This window comes from Misgurnus anguillicaudatus, chromosome 13 (assembly GCF_027580225.2).
Source record: "Misgurnus anguillicaudatus chromosome 13, ASM2758022v2, whole genome shotgun sequence".
NCBI classification, from domain to species: Eukaryota; Metazoa; Chordata; class Actinopteri; order Cypriniformes; family Cobitidae; genus Misgurnus; species Misgurnus anguillicaudatus.
In genome coordinates this window covers 33160509-33165163 of record NC_073349.2, presented here as the reverse complement: position 1 = coordinate 33165163, position 4655 = coordinate 33160509, and the positions used below count along the sequence as shown (strand labels likewise).

The 4655-nt window shown below is 39.7% G+C and overlaps 1 protein-coding gene across 1 annotated transcript; it reads right to left on the bottom strand.

Annotated features, from left to right (window-relative positions):
• Positions 1-439: 439 nt before the first annotated feature.
• On the bottom strand, positions 440-2440 carry LOC141369257 (uncharacterized). Its single transcript, XM_073874848.1, has one exon. It carries the CDS (start codon positions 2438-2440, stop codon positions 1052-1054), a length of 1389 nt encoding a protein of 462 aa, XP_073730949.1. The 3' UTR covers positions 440-1051.
• Positions 2441-4655: the final 2215 nt, after the last annotated feature.

Below are 4655 nucleotides of genomic sequence, written 5' to 3'. Positions count from 1 at the left end.
GCGTCAACTGTTTGACGGAAGACAAAGAAAACACTCGCTTCTGGAGATACTGACACACATACGCAAGTAAATAAGGATTTAGATGTCATGTTTGGTGCAATCGGATGGAACAACAAGGAATGGAGAGAATGGATTGTGGATTGCGTATCCATTGACTGCAGAAGGCACGAGTCATGCATATGGATGTTTCTGCTCGTTCACTTCAATGGCGCCGGGGTGTGGCGATCTCCAACAGCAAATCGAATTAATGTTGTGAGGACAGACATTGTTGAAAGTGCTTTCCGAGCATTTAAAAGAAAGCAATTCAATCCTAAAATGAGACTTGATGTTGTGTTCGTTGACACCTGTGGTCTAGGTGAAGGGGCTGTGGACAATGGTGGACCCACCAGGGAATTTTTGACCCTGCTACTGAGAGATCTATCGAACTCTATTACAAAGCACAACATTCTGTTTTTATTGGGAGTGGACAGAAAAAAACTAGACACTGTAACGTTTTAAATGATGTATAAATCATATCTGTATGTCAAAAATCAGCAGAGTACTTTAAGTCTCTTTGTGGAGTGATTGAAAAATAAAGAGTTTGCGGTGCCCGCGCCGCCGTCGACCCCAGAGTGTTAAGTAACAAAACTAGATGTTACCAAACCTTATTTAATCTCAAATGGACATCATTTTGGTTCATTAGGCACTATAAAAACACTTACTGCCTCAAAGGTGCATCAAGTCTTCCCTCTAGATAATAATTTAGGGATGACGACAGTATATCATCACGGTCACTCAATGTTCTGATGACTGTCAGGGACCCAAGAAGTGAAAGGTTATTGGCTGCCACATTTGCAGCTTCTCGTGTCTCCTCCACAGTTTTGGCTTCTTGAATCTGTAATGAACAAATAATTACTTTATTAGAAATTTCTCAGTACAAAATGTGTGTAGATGATGTTTTAAACTTTCTTAGCCCAGTTTGTGATTAGGGTAGTTTCCAGGCGTTGTTTTACATCACACTTAAGCTGCTGTTTAAAACCAGTTACAGTACAGAAACATACTAGTTACTTCTTTACTGTTGCAAATCATATTTTGTCATCATAATGAAAATGAGTACTATCCCATCATAAGAATTCTCACAGTGCAGCACAATGCTATAGAAACACAGAAAAAAGAATGCCTTCATGAATTTGACACCGGCCTTTTGTAACTGTTGTCTAAGGTCAGCATCGTCCACCTCCATGATGTCAACAGGGGGGCTGGGTTCTCCAATCAGTTGGCAGAGTAGTCTATTAGAAAAAACAGGGGGTCCGAGTCCTCCATGAACTAAACAGACAGATAATATCATACCAACAATTCGGTAGGTGCCTCTGCTGAGTCCTGTAAATATAAAATACAATTTGTAGACATCTTTTATAATGTTGTGTAAGTTCTGAAGATAACATACAGCCTCATTTGGACAGTAACTAAAGCAACAGATCAGGGAGTAGTTAAGCATATAAGTAAATTGACCTGAACAGGACACAAAAACATGCAACGATATAATCAAATACTTGTCAAACATATTCTGTAAATTGTAATCTATGAGCAATTCTGTAACGTGCTTACCTATAGAGTCTAGCCCTAGATTTTTCACAGATGCCGGCCCAACAAAGAAATGCGAATTCAATAGATCTCTCAGTACCAGGGTCAAAAATTCCCTGGTGGGTCCACCATTGTCCACAGCCCCTTCACCTAGACCACAGGTGTCAACGAACACAACATCAAGTCTCATTTTAGGATTGAATTGCTTTCTTTTAAATGCTCGGAAAGCACTTTCAACAATGTCTGTCCTCACAACGTTAATTCGATTTGCTGTTGGTGGCGCCACGTGAAAAAGAACATTTGAATGCAAAGTGCGTAATACATCCTTTATGTTTGAATCTAAAGGACTCAGAGAAGAATGTTGAGAAAGTGTAGAGCGTGAAGGAGACCATGGAGGTATGGGTGATGGAGACCGTGGAGACCCTAAGAGAGACCGCGGAGGAGACCACAGAGGAGACGGTGGAGCATACCACAGAGGAGACTGTGGAGGAGATCCAGACGGAGGCGTAGGCGGCGGGGGAGTCCCAGACGGAGGAGTAGGGGGCGGAGGAGTCCCAGACGGAGGCGCCGGCGGCGGAGGAGTCCCAGACGGAGGCGCCGGCGGCGGAGGAGTCCCAGACGGAGGCGCCGGCGGCGGAGGAGTCCCAGACGGAGGCGCCGGCGGCGGAGCAGTCCCAGACGGAGGCGGCGGCGCCGGAGCAGTCCCAGACGGAGGCGGCGGCGCAGTCCCAGACGGAGGCGGCGGAGCAGTCCCAGATGGAGGCGCCGGCGGCGGAGCAGTCCCAGACGGAGGCGGCGGAGCAGTCCCAGATGGTTTTGTTTTTGAGTAAAGTAATATCACACTTTCCAAACCATTTGTATTACCATTGTATTGCATAAATGTAAGCATTATAAAACATTATTTGCATAATTTTATTTCTTAAGATTAACTAATCTGACCACCATTTATCCAGTGAATAAATATGGTTGTTGACTCAAACAAACCATTTTCTCTTATGGTTCCAGTCTGCTGACTGTGAAGTTGTAAGAAAAGACTTGGAGCAGTTAAATTAAAGTCCTCTGTTGCAGAAGGAACAGCCCCAGCAAAAGAAATTAGGCTCTGTAAACAAAGAACATATGTTAGGCATATTGCACAGCTGGTGAAGACAAAGGAACCTATGAAACATAACAACTAACACAAAAACATAATAAAAAATTAGTGCTTCAGAAGTATCAGGTACCATCAGGTGCTAGCTAAGGTGCCTGGGTTATTAAAGACTAGTGTAAGGCCTGATGCCAAACCCTAATTAAATCAATCGTTGTAATCTAAACATTGCAATTGGATTAAAAAGCAAATTTACATGTACTGTACATCCTATGTAATCTGAATGTCTGCGCAATCGAAATGCATATTCATAACTAGCCCAAAATAATCCATGACTATTCACGGTCCAAATAACAATAACTAATAGACGGAATTTCGTTCATCTCTAGCAAAAAAAAAAAAAAACAGCCGAGACAGTAGCCCCAATCTGAACTCGAAAAAAGCAGCACAGCATCTATCAACGGGTTTACATTTTATCTCTGGATAAATGTACAAAGCTGAGTTAGAGAAAGTTTTTTTTCTTGCATCAGACTGAGAAAATACTAGATTCACGCGTTTACATGCCTAATTTTTTCCTGATGATCAGATCACAGTTTGGACAACACCCCCCCCCCAATAAGATCAAAATAAGCATCTGATCAACCTCAATTGTCTTGAATAAGGTGTTAACATGAGGCTTTTCAATACAATTGAGCTATCAATGGGATTACAGCCAGATTACTTGGTTGCATCTAAATGTATATAGTGAGAACTAAATCAGCCAATCGCAGGAAACAGAATGTTCTACTCTCATAATAATATGGGAGAAGGTAAGCATTCATTATTTTAAAGGCAGTGCAATGATTGTTTGGGCCTTTCTTCTATTGAGTAGTGTTTGCTTAGTAGGGGTGTGACGAGACACTTAATCCACGAGACGAGACACCAGACTGGGTTCACGAGAACGAGACAAGACGTTATTTTTACACTTTAAGAAATCCTCCACGATAAAATAAATGAACAAGAAACTGAAATCACATCATTTTTAAAAGTTTCAACTAATCAAGGACTGTCCCTAACAATTTTTTTGCGAACTGATAATGAAGAAATTTGTTATTTTTTGGTAATAAAAATAGACCCAAGTGAGCAGTAGTCTTTTAAATTACATAATAACGAAGATGCAATAATAATTGGTTCAAATAAAGTATTAAAAGCAAGCTACATTAAACAACATTACATGAACAAACACATTACATTTGTGTCCTATAAATAAAAAGCATTATGTATGTATTATAACAAATGCCTGCAGGGGGCGATAGTGGACTCGTCTCACGGACGCCATCTTCACTTTCACTTTCGAGGGAGAGAAACACTAATTTTTAGTCAAACAATGTTTAAATCCATTTGAATATTTAATATATGTCCATTTATTTACAATAGAAATGATACAGCCACTGTCATTTTTTGAGCAAGAACATGCAGACATTAAATCATGTAAACTCTGTGTGAGGGTTCAATCTGGTGAGACCTCTGACACTGATCAACAGACACACAATGCTTCTCAGACTTAATGTGAGTTCCCGAACGAACATTATTGGAAACCCAACCAAAAAAACAAAACGCAGTAAAAGACAGAATATAAAGCATGCACTGTAAAAGGTTCAAACAGAAAGCTGCATCCTCCAGAGGTTGCATATGCAGGCTGCATACATCATCAAGGTTTATTTCAGTTAATTTATTATCAAGGTTTATTTCAGTTAATTTATTATCAAGGTTTATTTCAGTTAATTTATTATCAAGGTTTATTTCAGTTAATTCATAATCTGAGCATTACATTCGCAATTTGAAGTATACATTTATGATTTGCTTACATTAAGATTTAAGTGTTTTTATATTTTGGATACATGGTAATCATCAATAAAAATCATATTTACAATGTTTCATTCACAATTTGCACAATCATGTGCAATCAAGAACAAACCTCCTAAAGGGCCGTTCAAATTATAATGATAACTATAACTCTAAAAAATAG

Bases quoted from the DNA above. Each gene is read 5' to 3' on its own strand.
- LOC141369257 (XM_073874848.1), bottom strand. From the start codon at position 2,440: ATGCAATACAATGGTAATACAAATGGTTTGGAAAGTGTGATATTACTT.